The sequence below is a fragment of the Elaeis guineensis genome, chromosome 5 (genome assembly GCF_000442705.2).
Source record: "Elaeis guineensis isolate ETL-2024a chromosome 5, EG11, whole genome shotgun sequence".
In the NCBI taxonomy this organism is placed as follows: domain Eukaryota; kingdom Viridiplantae; phylum Streptophyta; class Magnoliopsida; order Arecales; family Arecaceae; genus Elaeis; species Elaeis guineensis.
The window spans coordinates 129,674,621-129,701,632 of record NC_025997.2 but is presented as its reverse complement, the minus strand read 5'-3'; the positions used below and the strand labels follow the sequence as shown (position 1 = coordinate 129,701,632).

The 27,012-nt window shown below is 38.3% G+C and overlaps 5 protein-coding genes across 11 annotated transcripts; 2 read left to right on the top strand and 3 right to left on the bottom strand.

Moving 5' to 3' along the window:
* Positions 1-593: 593 nt before the first annotated feature.
* On the top strand, positions 594-9,376 carry LOC105045683 (large ribosomal subunit protein eL36x). 3 transcript variants are annotated; one of them, XM_010924047.4, is made up of 4 exons: positions 594-743; positions 1,076-1,215; positions 7,985-8,184; positions 8,974-9,376. In XM_010924047.4, the coding sequence occupies exons 2-4, from the start codon at positions 1,114-1,116 to the stop codon at positions 9,002-9,004; spliced, it is 333 nt and encodes a 110-aa protein (XP_010922349.1). In that variant the 5' UTR covers positions 594-743; positions 1,076-1,113; the 3' UTR covers positions 9,005-9,376. The 3 variants fall into 3 exon arrangements, with proteins under 3 accessions (XP_010922349.1, XP_010922348.1, XP_010922350.1); XM_010924046.4 differs by having other exon boundaries at positions 658-810; XM_010924048.4 differs by lacking the exon at positions 594-743 and adding an exon at positions 757-897.
* A 540-nt stretch (positions 9,377-9,916) lies between these two features.
* Positions 9,917-20,751, bottom strand: LOC105045684 (KIN17-like protein). 3 transcript variants are annotated; one of them, XR_012141696.1, is made up of 3 exons: positions 19,271-20,751; positions 10,395-10,634; positions 9,917-10,289 (listed from the first exon to the last, which is right to left on the bottom strand). XR_012141696.1 is itself a non-coding variant. In XM_010924049.4 (2 exons), the coding sequence occupies exon 1, from the start codon at positions 20,547-20,549 to the stop codon at positions 19,305-19,307; it is 1,245 nt and encodes a 414-aa protein (XP_010922351.1). In that variant the 5' UTR covers positions 20,550-20,751; the 3' UTR covers positions 10,223-10,634; positions 19,271-19,304. The 3 variants fall into 3 exon arrangements, 1 of the variants encoding a protein (XP_010922351.1); XR_012141697.1 differs by having other exon boundaries at positions 10,421-10,634; XM_010924049.4 differs by having other exon boundaries at positions 10,223-10,634.
* A 123-nt stretch (positions 20,752-20,874) lies between these two features.
* On the top strand, positions 20,875-24,221 carry LOC105045686 (uncharacterized). 3 transcript variants are annotated; one of them, XR_012141698.1, is made up of 3 exons: positions 20,875-21,125; positions 21,233-21,340; positions 24,076-24,221. XR_012141698.1 is itself a non-coding variant. In XM_019850546.3 (2 exons), the coding sequence occupies exons 1-2, from the start codon at positions 20,985-20,987 to the stop codon at positions 21,281-21,283; spliced, it is 192 nt and encodes a 63-aa protein (XP_019706105.1). In that variant the 5' UTR covers positions 20,890-20,984; the 3' UTR covers positions 21,284-21,441. The 3 variants fall into 3 exon arrangements, 1 of the variants encoding a protein (XP_019706105.1); XR_003800986.2 differs by lacking the exon at positions 24,076-24,221 and adding an exon at positions 21,837-22,608; XM_019850546.3 differs by lacking the exon at positions 24,076-24,221 and having other exon boundaries at positions 20,890-21,125; positions 21,233-21,441.
* Positions 21,580-22,386, bottom strand: LOC105045685 (uncharacterized). The gene has a single exon (XM_010924051.4). The coding sequence runs from the start codon at positions 22,384-22,386 to the stop codon at positions 21,637-21,639; it is 750 nt and encodes a 249-aa protein (XP_010922353.1). The 3' UTR covers positions 21,580-21,636.
* A 77-nt stretch (positions 24,222-24,298) lies between the features above and the next one.
* Positions 24,299-26,693, bottom strand: LOC105045687 (uncharacterized). The gene is made up of 2 exons (XM_010924052.4): positions 26,506-26,693; positions 24,299-25,324 (listed from the first exon to the last, which is right to left on the bottom strand). Exon 2 carries the CDS (start codon positions 25,288-25,290, stop codon positions 24,535-24,537), a length of 756 nt encoding a protein of 251 aa, XP_010922354.1. The 5' UTR covers positions 25,291-25,324; positions 26,506-26,693; the 3' UTR covers positions 24,299-24,534.
* Between the last annotated feature and the right edge of the window lie 319 nt (positions 26,694-27,012).

The window sequence follows — 27,012 nt, the reverse complement described above, 5'->3', positions numbered from 1 at the left end:
ATTCCTCTTCTTTTGAAAAAATTATGACATCTCGTAATCACATTATGACATTTTGTACTCAAATTATGACTTCTTATATACAAGATGTCACAGAGAAGGAAAGAATATTTTCGTTATTTAAAAATTTCATAAATTTTTAACGACGAAAATATATTTTTTTTCTTTATGATTTCTGAAAAAAAAATTATGACATCTATGTAGAAAGCCATAATTTGACCACGGAATGTTATAATATGATTACAGAATGTCATAATTTTTTTTGAAGAAGAGAGATATTTTTATCATTTAAAATTTTAAATAAAAAAATAAAATTATAAAAATTAAATATACTATCAAATAATTATTAAAAAATAATATTTATATTTTTAAAATAATTAAATAATATATTTTATATTAATTTTATTGCACCACGTGCGATCTACAAAGGCTTTTTCGTTCAACAATCGCACAGTACAAAAATGAATCTCAAAGATAACGTGTCACAGTGGTTCCACTCATTGCATCATTAATTTGAGCCGTCCAGCCAATGCCATCGTCCCTCAGTCAGCACCACAACCTCCTCCGTTGATCAACCACTTGAACAAATCGTATGGTCGTGATCGTATAGGACATATCCGTCATTGTAAAATATACCAAGACGTTGTTTGTCATTTTACATGGATCAGGTACTCCCTTCGGCATCGGTCGCTAGGGTTTTTGACGTCGTCGCCAGCTGCTAGGGTTTCTTCGTATCTGATCCAGAGGTAAGCGAGAAGAGAAGCAATCCTTCGGGTTTGGATCCTTGTTCCAGCCTAATTCGTTTTCCTTTCGGTAGGCAAAAATCCTAGTTTATTTGTATCTTTAAATCTATCGAAGAACAAAGATCCTATACCTTTTGGAATCTCCTTTCCTATATCTGTAAGTGTTTGGTCGAATAACTGCTATGTGCTTTCCAAGAAGGGATTTTGATGGGTTCTTGATGATCTATAAACTTCCGGCGGTCGATCTGGCGGCCATTTGGATGCCAGTTTCTTGTTTCTTGATGATGGTTTGGTGAGTTAGAGCTGATTTGTCCTGCTTTGATGTTTGTGTATAGGGGAATCAGTCGGAAAACCTCAAAGAGGGCCCATAGCGATGGCCCCGCCGCAGCCGAATACCGGTCTCTTTGTTGGGCTCAACAAAGGGCACGTCGTCACCAAGCGGGAGTTGCCTCCTCGCCCTTCCAGCAGAAAAGGGGTAAACTCTCATTAGTGAATACTGAAAAAATAGTCTTTTTCCCTTTTTTTTAACCCCTGCAAGTGCTTCATTTGATTTCATGATTTGCATTTTGTGGTCCCTGATATGCTCTCTTTCTCCGAAATTATATATTTTATAGCTGCACATCTTAGTAATATCTTGCTATGTACCAAGAGTGTTTCTAAGTTATGGAGTTGTTTTTTCCTATCTCCCTTCTGAACATGTCTGTGTCTGAAGTAGATTTTCAAATGAAGGTATACAAGCAAAAATAATTCTGGAATGGGTTAATTAGCATGGCTTTACAACACAAGAATTTGATTATGTAAAACAACTATGTTTTACTTGACTTGCTTTCAAGTATTTTTGGGTTTTTGTAGGAGGCAGAAGATTACGGGGAAAGAAGCAAATTTACCTCAATTGCACTCAAGTATTAGGGAGTTTCGTAGGAAAGCAGAAAATTAGAGCCGTCAAAACGGACCGGCCCGGCCCGTGGAGGGCCGGTCCTTCACAAACCGGGCCCATTAGGGCCGGACCAAAAAAGCCCTTTTGATAAACGGGCCATCAAATAGGCGGCCCAGCCCTAGCCCTTATAAGTGAAGGGCCTAAACGGGCCGGCCCTTATAGCTCACCAAAAAAATTAAAATAATTATAAAAATTATAAAAATTAAAAAATTATAATAAATTAAAAAACTCTCAAACATAATACTTCATCAAATAAATAAATAAAATCAATCCCTACATCAAATTTTAAAACACCAAAAATAAACATGAAAAAACTCCAAAATTTTTGTAATAATATCATAATCTCCATTCTCCATAAGAAAAACCACCACAGACTAATTAAACTCCACAAAATCAAACAAACCAAGAAGTAATAAATATTGTTCAAATAACATTGAGTCCAACTATTGAAATTCAGTCCCTGTTCTTAAGATTTTTGCCAACATTTCATTAATCAATAATCATCTTCATCTTCGTCAATTATAATATTAGAAACTTGACAATCTTGTTTTGGCAAATTTGCATCAACTTTTGTAGTTGAATCATCATCTTCATCTGCAATCCACAAGTAACAAATAACAAAGATCAATAAATAGTTAGAAAAAATCTATTTTGCATCCAACTAAATTCAAATTCCTATCTTAAATTATAAAAAAAGATATTACCATCATGAATAAAGCCATGTAACCAATTGCGGGTGTAAATGAGAGCTTGCACATGATCACCAAGGAGGCAGCATCTATATTTATTTAAAACACGAGCACCAATGCTAAAAGCTGATTCGCTAGCCACTGTAGTGATTGGTATGCTTAGTATATCACAGGCCATTCTTGATAGATTAGGAAATCGATGTTTATTATCTTTCCAATATTGTAGCACATTCAATTTTGAAAAATATTTAGGTTCAAGTTTTGGCTCCTCCAAGTATAGATCCAATTGTGACTTTCCAATTGTAGAATTGTTTTGGCTCACATATGTTACATACTCCTGCATCATTTCAAACATATTGGCAACAAAGAATTATTAATCAAAGGAACAATTAAGAAAAATTATCATGCAATTGAATTTTTTAAAAAGAATATCAAATACATTCAACTTACATCAAATGCATCCAAGCCTTTTAATTGTATTTCCTCATCTTGTCCTCCTCCAACGGGCGCATATGTAGATTGTAAACTAGAAGAATGAATCTGGGAATCACTTGATGCACTTGGATCACTAGAGGATTTGTCTTTTTTATATTCCTCAAAAAGTATATACAACTTACATTTGATGGTTTGCAACTTCTCTTGGCAAGTAGTGGGCTCAAGTTGTGAGTAACAAAAATTTAGCAAATCAAACTTCATGCATGGATCAAAAATAGCCCCAAGTGCAAGAACAATACTGTAATCACTCTAATACTTATCAAACTTTTCTTTCATCTTAATAGCCATGTCTTTAATAATTGGATCTTCACTGTTCACATTATCTTTCAATAAACACTCAATTTTTCAAACTTCTATAAAATACAAGTTTGAGGTTGGGTAAGATGAGTCGGAAACCAAGTTGGTCATCACATAGAATGGGCGCAAGAACTGAAACATTTTTTCTCCTCTTCTCCACTCTTCATTTGATGGATAAAACTTAAAATTTCTATCATTCAATTGAAGACTAGCAAAAGCACGTCGATACTTAATTGCACTTTCAAGCATAGTATAAGTAGAATTCCATCTAGTAGACACATCCAGACGCAAACCAACTGAAGTATCAATACCACCAACTTGTTGAACACATTCTTGAAAATATATTTTCCTTGCCTCCGATGCCTTTACATATTTGATGCTCTCTCTAATTTTGTGCAAAGCCACACTAGTCACTTTCAAACCCTCTTGAACTATAAGATTCAAGATATGTGCACAACATCTCACATGAAAGAATTGACCATCACATAGCAAGCTATTTTGCAAAGCAGGTTATTCCTTCAAAATATCTTGCATATTATCATTAGCAGAGGCATTGTCCAAAGTAAGAGAGAATACTTTTCTATCTATTTTCCAATATTTCAAACAATCAAATACCTTTCTTGCCAATTCAACCTCAGAGTGCGGAGGCTCTATTTTACAAAAAGATAAAATTTTACTATTTAGCTTCCAATTTTCATCAACAAAATGTGCAGTCAAACAAATATACCCTTCACTAGTATAAGCAGTACAACAATCAGAGGTCAAATATATTCTACTAGGACTCTTATGCATGACTTGTTTCAATTTCTCCTTCTGAGCCATATAAAATTTCATCACATCAGACACAGCAATATTTCTACTATAATGTTTTGCATCTGGATTAAGTAAAGAGTGAAGTTCTCTAATCCGTTTATATTCAACAAATGAAAATGGAAGATCATTCTCAATGATAGCCATAGATATGACTTCACGTATACGCTTATGATCAAGTTTTCTAGATTTTAACTTTCCAGTATGATCTAATATCATCTCACCCACATCAAAAAATTTAGGTAGAAGCTTACAACTCGACATGTGACGAGATAGATGAGAAGTCCCATTAGCACCACCCGTAACGAACTCTTTTCCACACCCATTACATGTTGCCTTTTCTTTACCATTTTTCACACCTATTTTAGTGAAACAATTCCATACCTGTGAGCTAGTAGATCTAGCTCTTTTACTTGATTTCTTCTCAAAATTATTATTTGTGCCTTCTTGTTGACTAGGAGGAATTTTAGGTGCATCCAACATTTTTAATTCATCATCATCAATATTTTTGCTATGATCAATATTTCCAGAATCCATACTGCAAAATCAAATTAAAGTATCATATAATCAATCATCCAATGATTAACCCATCAATATTTGAGCATGTTTATTTTTGAATAAGTCAAGAAAAAATAAAAACATGTAGCTTGGAGATAGTACTGAGTATAGTAAAATAGTAGATAGTGAATGTATATAGGAGCAACTTGAAATAAGATAGCATCATCAGCATAGGGATATTATAATTTGTAAAACAAGTATTGACTCCCTCTCTGAGTTGGTAGAAAAGGTATGAAGTAGTCGTGAAGAAACATTAAGATAATAAGCTCCATGGCAAGAATAAAAAGTGAAATCCTACGTCTAGTTTTATAATTTCTTCTGTTAGATTCTTATCAATCATGAAATAAAAAATAAAAAGAACATAATCCATCAATTTCTTTTTGCTTCCCACTGTATTCCATGTCCAGATGTGTCCTTAGGAGCCAACCACGATGCATCCGTATGCTCCTCTCTCCGGAAATCAGAAAGAGCTAGCAATAAAATTTAAACTTTGACAGCGATGGGTGGGTGGCACTGTGGGTGAGAGGCAACGGTGGGTCATTCCATTAGATTTGATGCTATATCTATTTGTTTGTTTAGTAATGAAACTAAAAAAAGAGACAGATGGGAAGCAAAAAGTTCTGGCAATAAAATAGTCTCTCCCCCGTGTCTTGTCCTCCCTCTCCTCTAGCATCCGCGTCCTCCTCTCTCTCCCCTGCTCTTTTTTTTTTTTGCATCCGCATCCTCCCTTTCCTCCGGTGTCCGCATTCGTGTGTGCATCCACGGTGAATCCGAAAAAAACATGAAGATAGAAAAAAAAACCCGCATTCTTCCTGTGATTCGTATGTGCATCCATAGTGAGTCCAGAAAAAATATAAAGATAGAAAAAAAAAATTACATCCTTCCTGTGATTTATGTGTGCATCTATGGTGGTCCAGAAAAAACATGAAAACCAAAAAAAAATCACATCCTTCGCATGACTTCATTCCATGAAATCATTATAAACATCAATAAATAAATAAAAAAAAGATTGACAAGATAATAAGACATACCTTTGAGGGCTTAAAGAAGCAGAAGTACAGAACCACCATGGATATTTGAAAAAAGGAGAGAGTAATAATGATCAGATGGGTAGTGGGAAGATGAACAGGGACTAAGGCTTGGAAAAAGTGATTTGAGTTATTAGACGTTAATGATGGAAGTAATGACTAATGAGGCATAGAAATGAGAAAAATGATATTTTAGAAATAATTGGTTATTTACTGATTACTTTAAGTGGTTAAGTTATTTTAAAATAATTTTTTTTAAAAAAACGGGCTGGCCCGCAGGCTAGACGGGCCAGCCCTTCACGGGCCGGGCCATAAACGGGTCGGGCTAAAAAGCCCTTTTGTTAAACGGACTGCTAAAACATTGGCCCAGCCCTACTATTTTAAGGGCCTAAACGGGCCGGCCCGCGGGCCAAGACCCGTTTTGACGGCTCTACAGAAAATCATACCACTAAATGGTAATGCAATGAGAGAGCTGCTACATGAGTATGCATGTGTAAGTCTAGGCCACCTGCATGCAGCATGAACCACTCACAGTCTGTCCCTATGTGCAACTTACAATCAATTTACATGGTGGTGTAGGATTTAGTCGGAGCTGGGCTGCGGTCCATTCAGCATTCAAGCTGTGTCTGCCTGGATGAATGTGTTATTTCATATAATCATTAGTGTTCTGATGGTCTGTCTATGGATAGGCTGCTTTCAGTTTTTCTTTGGAACTCTTTGCATCTAGAAAGGCTCTGAATAAATAGTCTCAACATGCTAATTAGGATCTTCCCCAATGATGAAGTGTTGTGTAGAGGATGGGGAGAATGTAATTTTAATTGTACATCCACAACGCTTTAGATAAACTGGTTTGGATCTTATTAGTTGGTTTGCTTGGTTTAATTTGTGTTGGATTGCAATTATTTATTTGCTCATTCCAGTGATTTTTAGTTAAGGTATGATGAGATATTTTCTTTCTTGATAATCAGCATCTTGGTAGCATTTTTTTTCTTTGTGTAAGGTTTGCTAATGCCATGGTTCATGTCATTTAAATACTAGAGACAAACTTATTTTTGAAAGAGAGAGAAAAAGAGAAAAAAAGATGTAGGATAATTAAGAATTAACTTAGTAAACAGCAGTGTGTGTATAGATTTTAATTTACTTTTCTTGTTGTATTAAACAAAATCATAATATTAAGTGGTCTGTTGTGTACCAGCTGACAATGGAATAGCAACTTAATGAACTAGGTAAGCATGATTTAGACCATTTTTTCCTGATTGTCCGGACACCTGGTTGGTTTGGGATTTTAGGTTCTTGAACTGTATTCACCAAATAAATTTGGTCCAATGGGAATCGAGTTATGTGCTTCAGGTGCCTTTTTATATTTGTATTTTGATTCAAAATTCCTCTTTTTTATTGTTGTTTTGCGGTTTTAATAGTGTGATGTGCGCTGATGCATGACACAGCTAAACAAATGAAGACATATAATTGTGTGAAATTCGAAGGGGTAGAGGCCAGATGATATTTTAGATATTATACTGGGAGAAGTTGTAACAGAATGACTTGTTTTATTAAATTTAATTGTATTAAAAATTGGTTTGCTTCATGGCACCTAACACTTCACCCTTTTGCAAGTAAGGAACATGGTTCTGATATTTATCTCTTTCTGGAAATCCATCATGTCTTTCACCTGTACAGGTTGTTGTTGGCTTCTTTTGCAATAAAGTTATTGTTGTGCACTTTATGTGTGCTAGAGTTGCTTGAAGTGCTTACTGTATTACTATCACTTGTAATATTTGGATTGGAATTAATAACTTTTTTGTCATTCAAAGTGCATTGTGCATCTTGTAGCACAGCATGTAGGCAATGAATGATCTTAAAGGAATACTGTGTTTTCATATTCAGCCAGTGATGTCTCCTTCTGGGGAAAATTTTCCTGAAGTGCTTGCACTTGTGTCGATCTGAGTAGGAAGAAATGGACTCCTGAAGTTTTTCAAGAGAATGTGCATAACACTAACTAGGCAATTTTTAAGGCCAGCTTTTTTTCCTTTTTCTTTATTATAACCAACTTTGTATATTTGAAATTCAAAAGCAATATATACACCTGCCTCATTTATTGGAGTCTGTATATGAGTGTTCATATTTTGGGGATCTCTTGGCTATGTTTCATATTTTGGTGGAATCTAGTTTCTTCTTTGTATTTTGAATTTTTAGATTCTTCATTTTCTGTCTCTTCTTTTTGATGCTTGTTGCCAACCATGTATAGTATTTTTAGCATGCTTTATTAGCATTGTGCAAGTCCCCTGAAGTTCTGTTGTCATGATTCTATTCAAATGATGAAAATCCATACTAGTGGCTGTCTTATGAAGAATTCTGTATGGTATTTTCTCCATCAGCTGACAGTTGAAAAGTCTGAATGGAGTGTTTGAGTTGTGAACTATTACGTTTCAGAAAACCAGCAAGAGGGTGCATTTTGTCAGAAACTTGATCAGGGAAGTTGCTGGGTTTGCTCCCTATGAAAAGAGGATTACTGAGCTCCTGAAAGTTGGAAAGGACAAGCGTGCGCTCAAGGTGGCGAAAAGAAAGCTTGGAACTCACAAGAGAGCAAAGAAGAAGCGTGAGGAAATGGCTAATGTACTCAGGAAGATGAGGTAAGCCACCTGGTTAATTACTTTAAAAATTGTTTTCGAAAAACATGTGGAAACATATTTAGCTGTTTATTTTCTTTGGAAGCTATTTTAATTGTGATTGTGATAGATGAACTTTAGACACAACATGGATCTCTTAACAGAGAATATGTGGCCAATTATCACAGAGGTCTTCAAATTATTAATGGCTTGAGCTTTCAGCACAATTATTAAGGCATGAGCTAAATGAATTTTCCTAAGAGGTTTAGAATCTAAAAAAATTATGTAAAGATAAGTGAAGGTGAAGGATGTAGATTTTGTTTTAATTGGATCATAATATTTGTTAAGGATGATGGGTTTTCACATTTCTGAGTTTGGTCAATTTTTGTAGTTTGTGTATACTACCATCTTACCTACTTTGATTTGGAAATTGATTACATGTGCAAAGCAATGTGCAAACATAAATAGGGTCTATTTGTTTGCTTGCATTTATTGTGAAAATAATCAAAGGTAAACAAGGACACTTCCCATATATAGAGTAACTGGGGTTACAAGTTGTGCATCTCACAGATTATACATATGCCTTGAATCGAGATTCCATTTGTTAAATTCATGAAAGACTTGTTTTTCCACTTTGCATCATATCTGTGACAATATAATTTGTCTTATTCATTTGTCACTCTTGTTACTTTGTTTCATTTAGCACAATGATGTAAGAGTTCACAACAGTGATTAATGGCAGCTTCTTTTTGTGGCTAATTGGATGAATATTCATCCATGCTTGTCTGTTTCGTGTGGCTTTACCATGTGCAGATCTGCTGGAGTGGCTGAGAAGAAGAAATGAAGTGGAGCAGCGTATTCATAATACACTCTGGTCTCAAGATTTTATTCCTAAACTAGTGAAAAATTTCGATCCTTTGTGCTGGTAGGAAAGCTGGGACTATTAAGATACAAGTTTGTCTAATCTTTGGTTCTGCGAGAAACTTCCTTTTTGATATTGGCTGAGAATATTTCAGTTTTGGGTAGTGGCACTTCAACCATGCAATCCTCTGACTGCATTTTCATAGTGACAAACTGGTTCAGCAATATGCCAATGATGTGTTGTTGCTATTTGAATCTCCAGCTCAGGAAAAAAAAAAAGTTGATGCAAATGTGCTCTCTTCTGAATTGCTGTGCATATTTTTATCTAGATGTGGATTGCTGGAGGTTTTTCAAATTTTTTGTTTCGCCCCCTGCAAGCATAGCTCTCTTTCAAACTTTTTATTTTCTTCTTTTTAATTGGCCGTTCTTGTTGTAATTATGTGCTGTGAGCTCAGAAAGAAGTCTCAAGGACTGCAACGCTACATAATATTTTCTGGGAGCGCATGAAACTAATCAGGTGGATGTTGCCTTCAACGTGTCCATAATTGCTGATAAAGGCATAAAACCTAAGAAAAGTTTTTGGCTGGCCAGCAGTTAAAGATAATGCATCCTCTTTACAATAGCAAATGAGTAATAATAACACAGAAGTTGCTTGTTGCATATATGAAGCTCTTTAAAAATTGATATGTTAATTTGTTATAATAGTTGTAACGATTACCGTAAACTGCTGAAGTGCTTCATTCATTTGGACCATATACAGATCCCAATTCTACCACGGAATTGTGAACCACCTAATGATTGTAGAGTCCAATGCAATTAACATAAAATGCTTGCAGGCAAGCAAAATAGGATGTTGGCTCCATTTTAAACAAATGCATATTCCACTCATCCATCCTTCCAGAAAGAATTATGGATTCCATAATTTAAGAAAGCCATTCAAGTGAAAATTAGTAAGATACATTCCAACATTTAATTTAATGAAGGCCCTTGGACATGCTCATCTGTTACAAAGTACCGGTGGTCATATGGCACAAATTCTGATAGTGGGGAAGGTATCTGAAATCCTGAGCATAGATTGTACGTGATTATTTGCATACAAGGCCACACTGGCAAGAGGATTGTAGTGATGCTTTCTGGGATCCAATCTATCTGACAAAACTTTCAGCAAATTGGCATTAGAAAGGCCTATGCTGTCAAAATCTGTGAGAAAATACAAAGCCCTAGCAGGACTTGCAAGAAGCTTGCTGTAAAGTGTCCTGCCACAATTCCTTTGAAGCGCACAAGAAAAGAAAGGAAGCAACTTAGCATCATACATATGACATGCCATGCTTCATAAATTATCCAATTGATAGAACATTAATAATATCACTCACATGCAAATGATTGAAGAAAAGTCTACCTTCTAGTTCAAACTGTATTCCCAGGATAAAACACTTCTTATTTGTGCCTCATTCTGTTTGTGGATGCAAGGTGATAAAGTCAACAATAACAAGGGTTCTGAGTCAATCTCGTCTGCTTACATATCAGGGAATCTCAAACCAAAGTTCTCTTCCAGAGCCATGACAATCCAAATTGCTGAGATAAAGGTCCTGGAATTAAGCACTTATCTTAACCTGAAGAAGAATGTAAAATGAAACCTTTATTAGAGTATTCCAACATACAATTTCAGACATGACCAAGTATTACAAGTTTTTGGTATTCACCGGCCAAAAACCAACTACTGGCAGATTCATGCAAATCTCAAAGAAGTAATTTAAATCATTCTTTCAGATTCTTCATAAATCATAACTTCATGATTCATTCTTAATCTGTGGCAATGATCAGTTAGGAACACAGGGAACCCCAAGCCAAGCCACCAAAGGAGTGGACTATTGCTTAGCAGTCCCAGGATGTTTGCATATGTTCACAGAATGGTAGGTGAACATCCTCATGTTTGGTCAATAGATTCGCAAATATGTTGTATTTTGATATCAGAGTACAAAAGAAAATCCTTCACTTGTCTCTCTGTAAAAAAGATATTGGACAAAGCAATGACAGTGCATCATCCCACGGGGCAACTTAAGTACTAAATCGGCCTATAAATTCCCTCAAGAACAGATAGAGAATAACATAGAAAAGAATGAAACCAGATGAATTAGTACATGGAGACCACATGTTTCTTCTTCTTCATTGTCTTCTTTTTTAAATCCCAACTGCTGCTTACCGAAATTCAGATGCATGTCAGGGTACCTATAGTCCCTGCTGCAAAATAAGGAATAAGAATTGGACAAGTTTGCAGGGCAGTCAAGTTCCTGACTGATTCTAGCTTTCATATTACCTAGTAGGGAAGGTTAGCAATGACAGATGCTGTTTACAGTAATATGGAAGGAGAAATGAATTGACCTCAAGAGGACATGGGAAAGGTCAGAGATATATGGTATGTGAAATTATTATGCAAATCAAAGAATTCTTCTCTAGTGTTATCTTGGGAAAGAATACAAAGAAAGATAAAAAAACTACTAAATGGAAAATATCAGACAATATATGATCTAAACTGCACAATGATGGAAGGAGTTAGGAATGTCCTGTGAAGCAAAGCCAGGTTGGTTTGGGCAGCGTGGAATGATGTTACACAGAAGGCATACAAGCTATGGGATTATGGTTATTAAAGACAGCTTTTACGAGGCCTTGCAGGGAATTTGATACTCTAAATGCAGTGCATTATATATTGCCCAATGCAGTTTGGTCAGCAGAGATCACTAATCATCAAGAAGGTATGTTGGCAAATAAGTAGAGTCAAGCAAGTCATGATTTCTTTGTACATAGAGAGAGGAATGTATAATGTATTCACCAACTAGCTGCAAGATGGAAGAGAGAGTGGGTGGACTGAAGAGTGACAACCAAATTATCCCAAATCTTTTGAATCTTCTATACTTGTAGTGGCCGACATTCAGCCTAAGGGTTCAATTAACCCTCCCTCCACACACACACACACATATGGAAAAAAGAGCAAGATCAAGGTTTGCTATACTGGTATGTGTTTCATAAGGTACCTTATCGGTGTGGCACGATACATCTGATAGAGTACAATACATACTCCCATACCAACGTAGGGTTGGGAGAACTTTTTTCTGATGCATAGCCATAGCACCACCCAAAACAGGGTGGTACAGGTCGATACAACATAAAATTGAGTAGAATAGGTTGGTTCCAACATGTACAAGCAGCCAGTTCAGCCCCTGCACTGTATTGAAAATCGATACAGTACAGGCGCCTTATTGATACAGTATAGTATAGCCGGTACAAGTCTATATGATGAATTATGGCTAGGATGCACTAGCACATGATTCATCGAAGAATACACGTACAAGCCTATCATTCTTTAGAAGCTTGACACATGTTTATCTTACCACGTTAACTATATCAACATCGATTATTTACAATTTATAGGTAATACCATAGCAGTTACTGTGTAAAATTAGTGATAGATTTTATAGGTTGTTGGCCAAATATTGCTCTCTACAAATTAAATTTTGGCCTTCAAAGGTTAAATATATTTGTCAAGATTTATGTCAACATAAAAAATTTATCATTAAAATGGATTCCTACGATACTCAAAGGTGGTAACATATGATCCTCTGCTAGCAAAAGGTTTCATCTTATTGACTGCAATCTTGTTGGAGAACAGCCCTTCAATTACATTTCTTGCCCATGCAGGTGGTTCACAAAATGGTGTTCATGTGGATGTGGTGGCAATCAAAGATGTACTCATTATGGATAGTGGTGGGTAGAAACTAGGATAGGCGGAAGCAGCACATTGGATTAGGGAAGGCATGCTCGACTTCCTCAAGGTAGTCATTCATGTCATAAGCAGGGTTTTGGCTGAAGACATGCATTTGGACCCATACGGTGCTGCCGGAACCCATTCTCACCCTGGTACCACTTCTAGCACATCTAATAGTACCATTGTAGCTTTTGCAAGCCCTTTGACTCTATCTTATCCATGATCACCTTCAGCCCCAAGAGGTCATTCTTCCCCACCAATCCCTATATTACTGTAGATATTGAAAGCACAACTGAAAGGATGGGAGGGTTTGGATGGAGCTCCAATCTTGAGGGTTAGGGTGGACAAAAGGGCGGGGGTGGAGAAGGATGAAGGAATTGGGCTGGGCTAGGAAACTTGCTTGACCGTAAAGCAAGTATTTACATGTGAAGGGAGAACACAAGTAGGCCACAAATTTTGAAAATGGATTACTTCTGGGTTGGACACATTGCATGTATATAATTGATTCGGGGAGTGTTGGTGTGATTGATAGATGGTTGCTATCTGTTAAATCAGTAAAAACATCTCATCATGTATAAAGACTGATTCAAGATGTTAGGGTACTAGCAGATGGTTGTAATTTGATTGCCTAACCTAGGAGTATTTGGTGATTCTCCAATTTGCCTCCTCGCAAGATGCTGGTTGGGATCCAAGCCGGATTTGGATCTTTAGCTCTTTGTGACCCACTTCAAAGCAGGTCCCTTCGGTTTCTTAGTATCACAATTAGTTAAAAAGTTTGCTAGATGGAGAGGGGGATTTGAGGCATTGTCCTCATGGTTGAAGGAAGAAAGTTAATGTTTATTTTGTCTAGTGAGAAATAATTTAATCTTGTTAAGGGAGGAGGAAACATATAACATAATAAGGATAGGATGTTAAGTTCCCCAATCACGATATCCTCTATTCAAGACGATCCAAAATTAGGCTGGTCTCATGTCTAGTGAATTTGGGAAAGCTAGCCATAAGACCAGCCTAATTTTGGCTTGAGTTATAGTCGGCCCCGAGTTTAAGGGGGGCTAGCCCAATGTAGCTCAATAGTAGCTGTAGATGAAGAAGACAGAATGGCCTAAGAAAGAAGTAACTATACGGGTAAATCAAATGTTTTACATTTTTTAATGATTTATATTAGCCTAGTGGCTCCAACCTCAACCCACATCCAGCTTTCAATCTATAATGAAAACTTGACCCTATAACCTGAAGAACCAATGTTGATATGATGCAAAATGGGTACCAATATGAGATCTGATTTGACACACCAGCAGAAACCGAGGACACAAAAGTCCTAGAGACCACCAATGAAACCCTAGGGCATGGGAGTAGTGAAAACTAAAGGAAACATGATAGCCAAAGAATGGGACAGAACAGAAGGGAGTGGAGATATGAAAAATCCTAGTCAAAGAGAGGACCAACGGAAGGTGGGGATGAGGCACCTATCTGGGCAAAGAGGCCAGTGATGGGCTAGGCTGGCCATACGAGGCTGAATGGTGGGTTAGGTTAGCCAAGCGAGTTAGGTGGCCAGGTGGATACAGCAAATGAGACCATGAGGGCGCAAAGATGGAGCGAGAAATGAGAAAAGTGATTTGTGACATTCATGATTCTTGTTTGGCTTCAACTAGCTTGACACCCATCCGATTTTTCCTTGAAAGTATTGCCAAACAAGGCCTAAAATGGTTTTTAAGGGGTTGCTGGAACAATAAGCAGGGTCGCTAATACGGCGCATGCAAGATTGAGGTATCATAGTAAGACTTGTTCATGGGCTGGATGATCAACCAAGCCCACCCAAGCCTGAACATTTCGGACGGGCCAGAGCCTAGATTTTAAGCCCAGCGAGCCAGGCCGGGCCAGGCCTAAATTATGAGCCCACTTGTTAAAATGGGCTAAGCTCAGGTTTAGGTCAGCCCAGCCTGGCTGAATCCTATATAATATACAATGTAAACTCATGAAAAATATTAAAAGCTCTCTTCCATGCACCAATGCTCGTTACCAACAACATAAACGAAACTTAATGGGTCTTACTAATCCATTTCAAATATTTAATCTTTGAAAATATTTTTTAATATTTTTAAATGAAAAAAAGGATCTAGGAAGCTCGAGACTTGACCCAAAGCCTGAAACTCGAGTAAGTATCAAGCTCGGGCCCAACTAATTTCATTTATATTTTCGTAGAGCCCAGCCCACTTGTTGAACAGGTCTAGTCATAACTAAATGAGTTTAAATAGTATCCAATCAACAACACATGTCGCCCATCACCACTCAAATAGTTGTTGACCAAATCTTTCAGATTAGCTGCTTGTTTTCATGATAGTTATGACTTTTAAGCATTTTTCCTTCACGAAGGGGCATTGATGGATCGAGTATTAAAGTGAATGGCTTCCATGCATAAACAGAAGTAGGTAGTACAAGACATGTCCATGTAGCTGCCCAATTTTTCGTATTTTTCTTAACCAAGTCCCCATAAGAATGGGGATAAGATGATTCCATTCTCACATAAACCTCCACCTAATACTGCATACCTCATGTAACATAGCTGCCTACTATTTAAAAAAAAATAGTGCCATAATTTCATAGTTTCTCTAATACCTAATTTGTTGACGAAAGAGTTCACTCAACAAAATGGTATGAATGCTTGTCTTATCAGACAAACTATAGCCAAGGAAGCAGCATCTATAAATTAAAATTCTCAACTAAACATTGCCATCCCAAATAAATATATTTCTGTAGGCTACACCAAACATTGCTAAATAGTAATAGAATACTAGCCTTCAAAGGCTCAATGTCTTGTCAAGATTTGTATCAGCATAAAAGTTTAATCATTTCTCCAAATGGAATCCTTTTAGTGATGTATGACAGCAAAATGTTTTTGCTTTACTGAGTGTGACTTTATTGGAAGATAGCCATTTGACTTTCATTTCATAATTTACTTAAACTCCCTAAAAAGATTATTTGAACAAATTCTTGCAAAAGCATTTGTTGGTTCATCTTCTTTCAAATTCTAAGATACATCCCTGAAATGAAGAATAAATAAACTGAAATTCATTTTTTATCAATCAAATACCCTTTGATCAAATCAGGTAACTCAATTCCTGATTAACTCATTATGATTATAATATCTATTGCTCATAGACTTCCAAAAAGGGGATGGTAAGTTTAAATTCCATCATTCAGTCCATAAGTTATAGATCTTAATGACGAACAGTACCATTAGTGCTGAGAAGACTGTTAACAACATAAGGGGTTGTTCTTTTGTGAGTAAATATCATGAAAAAATTGATCAATTTTTTCATTGACCAACTTACCCATGTTCTCACACTTTTCAAAATGAGTAAGTTACTTTACTATGGGCAACATTCACCCATAAAATGGGAAAAAGTTTTACCCATCCAAAAGGTGGCTAAATCATTTTCCCATCAGCCAGTAAAATAAGCATTTAATGCTGTACCTAAAATGTCCATCCCCATTTCTAATATCTCCATCATTCAATGCTTAATAACTTAGTCAAATCTAAAAAGTATAAGGGATATCATAGAAAATATGGATAAATTTTACCAACTTATCCAAGAAAGTAGTAATGTAAAAGAACATAGGCAACAAATTCCAAAGCCACTTTCCTATGTGTAAAAAAAATAGATAAATTATTTTTCTATCTAAATATTGCCTGAAAAATATTTACCCAGAAAAGTATGGATTCTCAGGCAAATATTTTACTTGCAAAAGAACGGGCCCTAAAGGGGACATAAGGAACATAATTTCCTTTACTAGGTGTGCTCAACAATAAAAGAGGGGGGGGGAGTTGAAAACTTCATTACAAGTACATATCTGTCCACATACTTGATATTATGTTCATTAATATACAGGAACAGTATAACTCAGAGGGACTTGAAGTTAATTAAAGAAAGTTACTTCACTGACTAAGCATAAATCAATCATTGATATGTTTTCTACTCACTTTAACTTTACAATGGAATTCATAAACATGAAAATTATGTAATAATTACAGGTCATCCATCTTCAATATGAGACACTATCAGAAGAAATGAGGGCGGTAAAATGCAAAAGACAAAGGGAGTTAAATAAAATTACCTGACCATAAATACCTTTTTTTTTTTTTTTGAAAACCCCTTCTCACAATTTCATCAAACTTACCCATCTCAATTATTTCCATACTACATCACCTTCAATTATTCTAGCTTTGATATTAATTCCAATATACCAATTAGAGTAAATTACACTGACCCCCTCAAGGTTTGAGGTAGTTACAGATTCCCGACCAATATTTGAGAAATAATCATTCCACTACCTAACTGTTGCTATGTGCATAAGATATAACACCCTACCGTTGCTTTCTATTAAATAAGCTAACGGACCTTGCTGATGTCATCACTCTCTAATCTATTTGGGTCTTAAAACATCTTAGCAAATTTAAAGCAAGGTTAAAAAGGCTAAAGCATCCCAAATCAGCTAAACTCTTTGGTTTTTAACTCTTTTTAAGACTAATCTGGTCTTTTTAACCTTGCCCCAAATCAACTAAAATATTTTAAGACTCAAATAGATTAGAAGAGATGGCGTCATCAAGGTCCATCAGCTAATTTAACAAAAAGATAACAATAGGGGGTTATATGTTATGCACATAGCAAAAGTTAGATAGTGGGTGCAAACCTGTAATCACCTCAAACTTCAAGCGAGATCAGTGTAATTTACTCTGCCAACCGTCAGCCCTATTTACTTAGTTTCATTTAATAACATTGCACTAGTTCATTTTGAACAATAACTCTCAATTATTAAATTGAGAATGCAAAAGAGAAGCCATGATCAATTGCATTTGAAGAGAAATTAGAGAGAGAGAGAGAGAGAGAGAGAGAGAGAGAGAGAGAGAGAGGTGAAAGTCTCAACATTCTATCATTATAGTATTACATCTTGTTTCACTTCCTCAATAAAAAAAAATTGCACCTTAGAATGCTTCATCAGAATATGAATTATAATGGCACCCAATTTGATATGTTATGCTTCACAACCCACTAAAATTAAGAAAGAGGACAGAGGATTGAATCAAGAATTCATTTAGATGCCCAAAGCTTGCTAGTGAATATATACTTGTCAACATTACCTAAGAATTTTGATGAAGGAGAAATTGCATCTTCGAGGTGAAGGTGGAGATTATGTGAGGAGATGCAAGCAAAATGGCTTCTCTCATTGAAATAAAGAGAGACTATAGGTGCATTAAAACATATAGGAATTGATCCTTTTCTTTCTTTTTTCCCCTGCAATATTTACCTGTCTTTCTTGTTCCAAGAGGAATTAATTGATGCGGATGGGTCTACATTACTATAGAAGTGCGCCTCAAAACTTAAGGAAAAATTAGTTTGAGCGATGAAGGAGAGCACTATATAGGTTTCTCAATTAATGAAAATGAGAGTGTACAGGAATTCCCCTTGTAACTCCAGAATTGTCCATCTTACATGAGATGACATCAAGGGCAGGTGGCTAAGAGTTTGGTGAAGATGTTCTATGTTCTACAAATATAAAATTTATGCTTGGCATGATAAAGGATAATGTTCGGTGAGAGTTTTTTAACCTTCATCTCCTCTATAGAGAGCAAAAGCATGTCTTAGACTATGTCAATTTAATTTGACACTAAAGTTTAGCGAATGTGACAGTTGCAAAGGGAAGCTTATTGTCCAAAATCATTTGCTTCTTCCAACCGTAAAGAAGTCTCAATAGTGGAAGAAGAAGAACGATGGTGGCACCTTCTAGTTACAGATGTGAAGCCTAAGTTTAGTGCATGCAACATTTGCAAAGAGAAGCTTATTGTCCAAAAGCATTGCTTCTTCCAACTGCGAAGATCGGACTTCTTCAATAGTCCAAGAAGAAGAATGATAAGGCACCTTCTAGTTGTAGATGTGAATCTAAGATACCTCACGGTCATCCTCCATCACTCTGTTAACACCAGGAGAGAGGGCTATGAAGCACAACTCTGAGTTGAAAGGTTTGTATCAAAGAACTTGACAAATATGATGCTAACAAATAGGCATCACCCTACATGAGTAAGATGATGAACAAATGAAATCAAGCAAGTAAAATTATAGACATCGAAGGCAGCCAATTACTATGATACTACAACATATTTTCATATTTATTTTGATAAGCATAACTATGATACATGCACGGATAGTATAAGTTTTGGTTAAAGCTGCTAAACTGTAAGCATGGTATCAATTACCAAATGCACATACCAGTAAGATGGAAAAAAAAGGGAACAAAACACATCGCTTGAGATAAAAAATAAAAATGCACGTCTAGCACTACATAATTCTACTTGAAGTACGAACAATAACTACCAATATTTAAAACTGATCAATAGAATAACAATTTGGACATGTAAGAATAGTATATACAGTGATCATCACATAACTGCTAAATGCATAAAAAGAGTTGCTAAAGAGTCAGACTTACCTTTTACTCTGAATATTCTTTGAACTCAAGCCCCTCAGTGCAAGATCTTGCAAATGTCTTCATATTCAATGGCCTTCAACACTCTCCCATCATAAATTCCCTTTTCAATCTGAACCTTTGCACAATAGTTTTCAGTATCCACGGAGAGTAGCCTTGCATCTGATCCTCGATATGCCCCATTGACAATCCTCACCAGTCCACCAATCTGTGGGATCACCGTCTCCAGCTCCTCTTGATCAACCCTCAGCAAATGCTTGCTCTCCAACATTTCAATCTCCCCAACATACTTATCAATGACCCTCTTCACCAACCCTTTCTGCTTGTAATACCCCTTGTCTGCCAATGTCTTGCTCATCACCTTGACCACAATCCCCTCGCAGAGCCAGTAGTCTTTCCTATTGCTCCGCTCCTTTGCCTTCTCCTCCTCTCTCATCAACTCATCCAATGCCCCACCTCGATCACTAGCAGCTTTACTTTTCTTGGAAGTGGCAAGATTCTTCTCCGACTCGGGTCCCTCATCAAAGCCTAATTTTGGGGCCTTGGAGGTCGTCTCATTTGCAAGATTGGATTTTGAAGCAGCAGATGCTGATTGCAGGGAAAATGCTATCTTGCCACCGGAACCATTGTCTGGTTGGACATTGGAATCAGGATTGGAGCTGGAACCGCGGTTCTCAGGAGGATTTGATGATGACGACGGGGGCTCTTCAGAGGAGGGGGAGGAGGAGTGAAGGAGGGAGGTGGCACGCTCGATCTGGAGGGCAATGGCGCGCTCCTGGCGCTCCTCGTCGGCGAGGTCGGCACGGAGGCGCTTGTTCTTAAGGCGGTCTTTGAAGAGAGTCTCGGAGTCGCGGTCGATGTAGGTGATGAACCAGCCCTTGGGGGTGTCCTCGACCTTGCACTTGCCGGTGCGGCCGAGGTACTTGACGAACTCGGTGAGGGTGGCCCACTGGGTGGAGTTCATGTGTACGTGGTGGCGGTCGGAGATATACTCGTTGTAGACGACGGTGGCGGCAATGCGGGAGAAGCGGTGGGAGCGGCGCATGAGGTCCAGGAAGGCGTTCTCGAATTCTTCCGAGTAGCCATCGACGACGCGGGTGGGGTTCTGGCCAAAGACCTGCATCTGGCGCTGGTGGGACTCGCTCATGCAGTGGCACTTGAACCCGTTCTCATCCCGGCATTGCTTCTGGCACATCTGGCAGTACCACCGCAGCTTCTGCAAACCCTTCGCCTTTATGCGGTTTGCGATCGCCTTCGGCGTCAAGAAGTCGTTCTTCCCCATCCCGAGCGATCAATCCCTTTTCCCTCGGATAGAGGAGAACCCAAGAATCAGAGACCACAGGAGGCGGCGGAGGAGGAAGGGATTGCGGGTTTCTAGGGTTTGGATCGGGGATTTGGGACGAGGGATGGCGAAGGAGAGGAGGAGATGGCGGTTGGGGGAGGCGATCGTCAGGGAGAAGGGGGGCACAAAAAGGATGAGATCGCGAGAGGAGAGGGAGGAGCGATGGTTCCAGATTCCAAGAGGAACCGTAGCGGGCACGACTTCGGATCCGGGTCTACGTGATCCGATACCCCGCATCCGAGAATCCTCGGAAGTGCTATTTTACGCGTTAACGTTAGGTCCGACCGGTCCCGAACCCGATACGGGCGAAAGGTCGATCGCTGTGCTTGCCTTCTTATACTCGGAGACGGTTCGGCCTAGAACTAATCCGTAGAGATGAAGAATAATGCCGTGAAGAAGTTCGGAGGCGGAAGGCAGCCGACGGGCACACCGTCCCTCGCCTGGTCATGCGTCGTCGTGGTCGTCTCCCTACTCGCTGGCGCTTCCGTGGTCCACAATATCTATAAGCCCGACCTGGTTCGTCCTCCATCTAATCGCCTTCCATCTTCGTGTATAAGTCGATGCCCAGTTCCTGTTCGATGAAATGCCACGAGTAACATTTTTCTGGAACCGGTGTTATGCAGACGCTGCCGCCGGTGGAGAACAAGGGCGGAGAAACCAACAAGGACCGCTGAGAATGATTCTTCGAACCAAGCGGGAGGATGAAGAACTACTCATGGAAAATTTGCTCAGTGAGTTGTAATTTTAAGACATCAGTTTCTTCTTTTGAACTCTGGTATTACTTTTGTTGTGATGAACAATAGAAAGGATCGCATGACCCGTCTTTATAGAATTACAGTCCATATTAATGTACATAACAAAGAGCGTGTCCACCGTAGCATGAAACAAAAATAACAATACACAAATAGAAATAGATAAACAGAGGAAGCATCAAAAGGAATAAACCAATAACGAATCAAAAAGCCTTTGCGACTGCGAACTTCTCTGACATCTTCTACGATACCACAAACTCTTTCTTGGCAAGTTGTCAATGGTTGATAAGGGATGCGATAAGAGTGGCAACCAGAGCAGTGGGATCTCCGACTACCGCAGCCATGATTAAAGTGATCGCAATCTTCAGCATCTTCGTAAACTTTGCAAGCTTCCCGGGCTTGCTTTCTTTCTTTTGGAGAACAATCTGAAGCTTCGAGTCTCTGCTTTCTAATGCAAGACTGTTCTCTGTCTCAGCTCTGCACTCGAACTTGCCATCGCGGGGGCGCTTCTTTTCCCAATTCTCGAGCAGAATCTCCTTCACACAGGCCACATGAAGGTGACATTCCTTGCATGTTGACACATAGGACCAGCTTTTGGCACCCTTCCTCAACTCCTTCTTCCCACACCGGTAGCACTTGGAAGTCACCTCTCGGCGGAGAACCAGCTTCATCTCACCATCCTCGATGATACGCGGGAGGAGTGCGCAGCTGGGGTGCAAGTCCCATCCTTTGCGGAAGCAATGGTAGACGTAGCCTTTGATGTCCCGGCCGCATGCATCACAAAATCGATCTGGCTTACCTATTGCGTGGAAATGGAAGAGACATCCTGGGAAGAAAGGATGGGTGATGGTGGCCTCAGGGGAGGCGCAATCCTTGTGGAGATGGAAGTTGCAGGACTCCTCGCATGTATACCGGGATCCAAATCCCAGTTCCTTGCACCCATCACAGTTGTAGGGTGTGTCTCTGTGTTCTAGGATGAGCTTGTGATCAGGGTGGCTGGAGTGAATTATCTCACCGTAGATCATGTTGTCCGGTAAACGTGTGCTTTTGTCTCCTTTTGGTCAGGGATCACAGGTGATGGACGTTATCCGAAAACAACTACCTGTCAATAAATGAAGGGGAACCGGTTAACAATTAAAAACTAGCTTCGGCCGAACATTGTAAACCGTACATGCACGTCCTCACGGAAAAATCTACGGTATGTCCGTTTTTCGTCCGCATGTTAAAATGTCAAAAAAAAATAAAAATGGGTAAACCCTGGAAACATCAGAGAGGAGAGGAAGAAGGGGTGGAATCTTTCATATGCATCAATCACTATCTATTCGCATACGCAAACAGATTTATCATAAATTTATATGCGAACGAATTTATCGTAGATTTTTTCCGTCCTCATATGTAATTTTAGGATATAAATATTTTTCTCGTAAAGGTCTTAGGATATGGATGGAGGATTATAAATGAGCATGAACAATCTTAAATTTAGATTGTCCTGTGAGATTGCTTTCTTGGGTGCCAAGTTACGGTGATCCTTAACAACCTTGAAAGCTACCTCACAAATTGGGGAACATGTATAAGTGGAAAATTTTAGGTTATTTTTTAATATCGGAGGATAATATTGAGAGAGAGGATGACCTTGGAACGACAGCAAGGTTGCTTCTGGTCATCTGACTGTCATGATTTCCAACAGGAGAATTTCATCAAAAAGAAAAGAAAAAACCGTCCCTGGGGGACCCTGTTTGAATCTGCCGGTAGAGACTTGATAAGGTGAAAAACAGTAAATACTGATCGGACGGTGGTGTTACATTGAAATTATGCTAGAAAAGTTTCTTGAAGGAAAAAAAAGCACTGCAAAGGTCTTGCCGAAAACTTTCCATGCGCCGGTGGCACAAGATGGTGCTTTTGTACCTCAAGTAACGGTTCTGATCATGGTCTCAGTAATCAATAAAGAAACCACATAAATATGTGGGAGCTCTGTGTTACAGTAGCACAGTAGCAGTAACATCATGATTAGAAATAAAAAATACTTTGTTCATTGAAAAGAAAATAAATCCAAGTACGGTAGGAAAATAATTCCTTTGAGCATGATAAAACAGGAAACAGAAAAAGGACACAACAGTACTGTCTCTTTATCAAAAATAACATCTCGATTTTTGATTGAACATGGAAAGCATTTATCTATATATTTCAATTCCAAGCGGAAGCAACATGTCTTTTTTATGTTCTTTAGCAAAGTATAATATAACTGATCAATTGCTTACCAATATATATATATAACTGATCAATTGTCGGCGAAGAAATCACATACCTGAGAGGGCTGGGCAGCTTGTAGTCTCTGAGGCTGGCAATCTCTGAGCAGATTCGTGGGCTGGAACATAACCTTTTAATACATACTTAAAGAGATTAATTACTTCAAGCGAAAGGCATGGAGCTTCTAGCGAGGCTTCTAGAATAACGCGTCGCGTCTGCTGGGATAATTAACAATTTGGCCAGGGTCAAGCATAACGAAATACAACCGTTACAACCGGAGATAACTATGATGTTATTTTTTATTTTTTATTTGCAATGATGACGTAAGGTGTTATTGTCATTACGATGACGTTAATAATAGGGTAAGATAAAATTTTTTTTTCCCCATATTCTATTAATGACAAAATGGAAATAAATTATTATACTAAAGCAGTGAGATGCCCGTTTCCTGTTTGATCAAATGCCAGAACTAATATTTTTTCCGGTGCTGACGCCGGTGGACGAGCGTGAGGGAGCCTGCGAGGGCCACTGAAAGTGATTCTTCCACCCAGGCTGGAGGATGAAGAGTTGCACTTTGAAAATTGGTTAATCAGTCAATAATTTCGAGGGCATGAGTCTCTTCCGGACTTCGATTTTATTTCCTAGTTATGGGATAAATATAATGAATAATTGGAAAGACCACAAGACAAATGGTGGAATTGCAGATTCCGTATTATTTTGCACTACAAAAAGGTATGCTCACAGTAGCATGCAACAAACAAGACAACATGCGCGAAAGCCGAGTCTTATCACAAACGAGTACTATAAACATAAAAAAAAAGGGAGAAAGAAACATCAAAATTTTGTCAAGACTCAATCTTCTTATTTTGGTCTACGGAGTAGACTTGCATCGCATTTTCTCAGCAACTAGACATAGCCTTGCTCTGTCAATGAGCGATAAGGGATGCAATCAGAGCTGCAACCAGAGCCGTGGGGTCTCCAACTACCGCAGCCATGATAAAAGTAATTGCAATCTTCGCTATTTTTTTAAGCTTTGCAAACTTCCCAAACTTGCTCCTTTTCTTCTCAAGAACAATTTGGAGCTTAGGCGCGGTGCTCTTCAGTGCTAGACTGTCCCCTGTCGCTGCTTTGACCTCTCTTTTAACATCACCAAGGTTCTCCTTCTCCCAGTTGTCAAGCAGGATCTCCTTCACACAGGCCACATGGAGATGGCACTCCTTGGATGTCGATACATAAGACCAGCTTTTGGCTCCCTTCCTGAGCTCCTTCTTCCCACATCGGTAGCATTTGGATGACACCTTCTGCTGGAGGACTAGCTTTACTTCACCCTCCTCCATCACATGTGGTAGGGCTGCACAGCTTGGGTGCAGGTCCCATCCTTCATCAAAGCAGTGGTAGACAAAGCCTTTAATGCCCCTCCCGCATGCATCACAGACCCGATTTGGCTCGCCTGATTGGAGGAAATGGAAGAAGCATCCTGGGAAGAAAGGATGGGTGATAATTTCCTCAGGGGTGGCACAGTCCTTGTGGAGATGAAAGTTGCATGCCTTCTCTTCGCATGTATATCGAGAGTTGAATCCCAGTTCCCCACAACCATTACAGATGTAAGGTGTCTTCTCCTGCTCCAGCTTCAGCACATGGTCAGGGTGCATAGGGTGAATTATCTTCCCGTAGATCGTCATCCCAAGCGACGTTGTTATCAATCAAACAACTTTTCTGTTCATGAAAAAATGAGCAAACAATAGCACCAACTTCCCAGTGGTCCCATAATTTGAGTGTTATTTATAATGATATGTGAGTGATGATGGTCAAAGTATTTTATTTATTTGTATGATGTGTCTATGTGTGTCACAGTAGTTGGATGAGAAAAAGAGGAGATAAGTTTCTGGAATAATGCTTGATGCACCTTCTCTTACAGCAGCAGAAGGTTACAAAGTTGATGTGTTTCTTTCCCTCTTGTAAAAAGAAGAAAATAATTGGGCTGCACATGAGCTGTATTTGTATATGCATATATACGTACTTACATACATCCATATATATATATATATATATATATATATATATATATATATATATATATATATATATATATATTACGATTTTAATAATATAGAGGGCACCAATAGTTCCACATCGATTGTGAGACAAAGAGGACTCGTGCTTATAACGAGTGAATCATCTTTCTCATGTGAGATGTCTTTTAAAGAATAAAACCGTAAGGTTCATGTGCTAGAGTGGACAATACCTCACGGGTCGGCTCTTGTTTATTTTCTGAGGATCCATGAGTCAAAATGGATAATACCTCATGTGTCGGACCATATGTATGTCTATGTCATATCTGTATTAGATAGGCTCATAAAAATATTAACATGTGATGTCACATCTGTATTAGATGGGCTCATGAAAATACTAACATATGATGATCCTGAGTTGTCGGATGTTTTTGTGTGAGCTTTGATCAGAAACACATGGTTGCTACAATCTAGGAGGGACATAAGAGAACACTTTTTGTTATGATGATCAGAAGTGAACATATAAATGCTTATAAAAAAAAAAAAAAAAGAAAAAGGGAAGAAGAAAGAAACTATAGAATAAAGTGAATTCTTATGAAGTGGACATAAAAAGGAAGGGAACTTTGGGGTGCCTGTTAGGTGCACATGGAAAGTCATCTGAGTTTGACAACAATTTTTTGCTAGTTACACCAATCCATGCCAAGTGGCATACTTTTCTCTATTTTTTTGCTTGCACCAAACGTTATTCTATGTAAAAAAAGCTAGTGTGCATGAAGATTTTCTTTGCTTTCACCATGACCAGCATCAACTATATGGCATATTTCCTCTGCGATCAACAATTCAATTTGCATAACACGTCTAAATGCTGAATACAATATCACATACCTTAAATTCTGGCTGCTGAAGGCTCTGAGGAGACGGAAGAAACCAGATAGATACCCACAGCTTATATCTTAGCTTCAATTCCAGAGATCTAGCTTGTGGCTATGATTACTATCATTTGCTTGCTATTTATAGGCGGACGCTCACTGTTCTTTAACACTTTGGAAACTAGAAGAGTCTCTTTCTGAATTTGCCGACTGGTTCCTTGAAGGGAAAGGCATTGAAATTTCCCAGAAGCCATAACACGCTTGCTTAGCACCGGAGTAGTGCCACCTATATATGAACACAGAGAATAGTCAGTGGCATTTATTTCGTTCTATTTGCAAAATTAATTGAGCTTTCCTTGCCCTTGCCTGGTCAGAGTCAAGATTTAGTTATTTAACGGATGTTGTGCCCCACAAAAGACTTGTTTGATGGACCACTGGTCTCTCAAGTTTGATCTTTGAACCCTAATGCACCTTAACAATAGTGGGAAATAAATTATACAAGGTAGTTTAACATTATCGTTGC

Excerpts from the sequence above, each read along its gene's own strand:
- LOC105045683 (XM_010924047.4), top strand. The coding sequence starts at position 1,114 with ATGGCCCCGCCGCAGCCGAATACCGGTCTCTTTGTTGGGCTCAACAAA. Across the intron at positions 1,216-7,984 it reads GCCCTTCCAGCAGAAAAGGG|AAAACCAGCAAGAGGGTGCA; the intron begins GTAAACTCTCAT and ends ATTACGTTTCAG. Across the intron at positions 8,185-8,973 it reads AATGTACTCAGGAAGATGAG|ATCTGCTGGAGTGGCTGAGA; the intron begins GTAAGCCACCTG and ends TACCATGTGCAG.
- LOC105045684 (XM_010924049.4), bottom strand. The coding sequence starts at position 20,549 with ATGGGGAAGAACGACTTCTTGACGCCGAAGGCGATCGCAAACCGCATA.
- LOC105045686 (XM_019850546.3), top strand. The coding sequence starts at position 20,985 with ATGAAGAATAATGCCGTGAAGAAGTTCGGAGGCGGAAGGCAGCCGACG. Across the intron at positions 21,126-21,232 it reads ATATCTATAAGCCCGACCTG|ACGCTGCCGCCGGTGGAGAA; the intron begins GTTCGTCCTCCA and ends GGTGTTATGCAG.
- LOC105045685 (XM_010924051.4), bottom strand. The coding sequence starts at position 22,386 with ATGATCTACGGTGAGATAATTCACTCCAGCCACCCTGATCACAAGCTC.
- LOC105045687 (XM_010924052.4), bottom strand. The coding sequence starts at position 25,290 with ATGACGATCTACGGGAAGATAATTCACCCTATGCACCCTGACCATGTG.